The sequence below is a fragment of the Metarhizium robertsii genome (assembly GCF_000187425.2).
Source record: "Metarhizium robertsii ARSEF 23 chromosome Unknown MAA_Scf_8, whole genome shotgun sequence".
In the NCBI taxonomy this organism is placed as follows: Eukaryota; Fungi; Ascomycota; class Sordariomycetes; order Hypocreales; family Clavicipitaceae; genus Metarhizium; species Metarhizium robertsii.
In genome coordinates, this window is record NW_011942226.1 from 258,399 (window position 1) to 260,117 (window position 1,719).

The 1,719-nt window shown below is 51.0% G+C and overlaps 1 protein-coding gene across 1 annotated transcript; it reads left to right on the forward strand.

Annotated features, from left to right (window-relative positions):
• Nucleotides 1-302: 302 nt before the first annotated feature.
• MAA_11451 (reverse transcriptase) lies at nt 303-1,095 on the forward strand (the record flags this gene model as incomplete). The annotated part of the gene is made up of 2 exons (XM_011413445.1): nt 303-695; nt 757-1,095. 2 exons carry the CDS (start codon nt 303-305, stop codon nt 1,093-1,095), a joined length of 732 nt encoding a protein of 243 aa, XP_011411747.1.
• Between the last annotated feature and the right edge of the window lie 624 nt (nt 1,096-1,719).

Genomic DNA, 1,719 nt, shown 5'->3' on the forward strand with positions numbered 1-1,719 from the left:
CGCCTCGGCCGCAGAAACGATTATGGACATGGAAGACCTTCAAACCCGACTGGAAAATACCCTTATCACTAAGAGCGATGGAGACGCAACGATCACCCGCCTGATGGCGGAAAATGAAGCATACCTAAAAGTCATCCAATCACGAGGGGTTTCACACCGCACACCGGAACATCCCGATCCTGAACCCTTCACTGGCGAAGACCCCTCTCTGCACACCAGAACATCCCGATCCTGAGCCATTCACTGGCGAAGACCCCTCTCTCCTGCAGAATTTCCTCCAACAACTTGACTTAAAGCTCGAAATGAACAAAGATTGGTGGACTTCAGAGCGTCAACGTATGGGATACGTAGTCTCATGCCTCAAAGGCAAAGCTCATGACCAAGTCCGGTACAACATTAAAGATGGGGTAGTCCTATTTGATAACGTCGACGCCATAAAAGAAGTCCTTAAATCAGCCTTTGGAGACATTGACGCCAAAGCCACAGCCCAGCGCAAGATCTTCGACATGAAACAAGGCCGTAGACCTCTCACGACATTTCTCCCCGAATGGTACGCTGTCGCCAAACTCACCGGCTGGGATAGCGCGGCCCTCATTTCCCACCTCCGACGCGGTCTTCACGAAAACATCACTTGGAGACTCTCCCTCACCAAGAGTAAAGATATGCCCACCGAACTCACCCAGTTTATGGATCTCGTCCGCACCTGCGATACTCTCTCTCACCAAGAATAAAGATATGCCCACCGAACTCACCCAGTTTATGGATCTCGTCCGCACCTGCGATAATGAGTGTCGTCAAGTCAATGCCAACTACTTTAAGAAGAGTACGAGCAACTCCCCTACCAACCAACTCCCGGGTTTGCAGCCCACCAGCGCACCACAATTACCAACCCCTAACGGCGCGGATCTCATGGATCTGAGCGCCACCACCTGGGGACCGGAGGATGTCGTCTCTGGCCGTAGACCGCAAAACGACGCAGAGAGAGCAGCACGGAAAGCCTACTGCACAGCCCACGGGCTCTGTCATTGGTGCAACTCGGACAAACACCGCTCCCTCAATTGCGATACCGCACCATGGAATAAGGGAAAAGCGTAGTCTCCGGCGGAAGTCGCCGCAGGAGACGAAAGAAAAAGGCCGACCTACAACTCTCTTCCCTTGACTCCAGCGAAGCTCATTTACTCTTACCATGTACTCTAACGGAAGACAATAGCTCTCTTCCCTTGACTCCAGCGAAGCTCATTTACTCTTGCCATGTACTCTGACGGAAGACAACAGTGCAACTATGGTAAAGACCAATTCTATGCTTGACTCTGGCGCCACTGGAAAGGGATTTATAGACGAGTCTTTTGCGCACCACAACAAATTCACGTTTCACAAACTACGAAACCGTCGCCGGCTGAATGTAGTCGATGGAAGACCCTCCTCGGCAGGCGACATCACTCACGTAGTAAAACTCAACATGGAAATCAAAGGACACAAAGAAAAAATGTTATTTTACGTAACGAAGCTTGGGAAGTACGACATCATTCTCCGAAAACCCTGGCTGAGAGACCACAACCCAAACATCAACTGGATCACCAATACAGTTACTTTCAACCCTGACCACTGCCGCAAATACTGCATGGAGAAGGGATACTACCAACTGACAGTTCCCGGAACTCCCTCTTTGCAACCTCCGACAACCACGGCTATAACCCCACGCCCATCAATGCCCCGAAG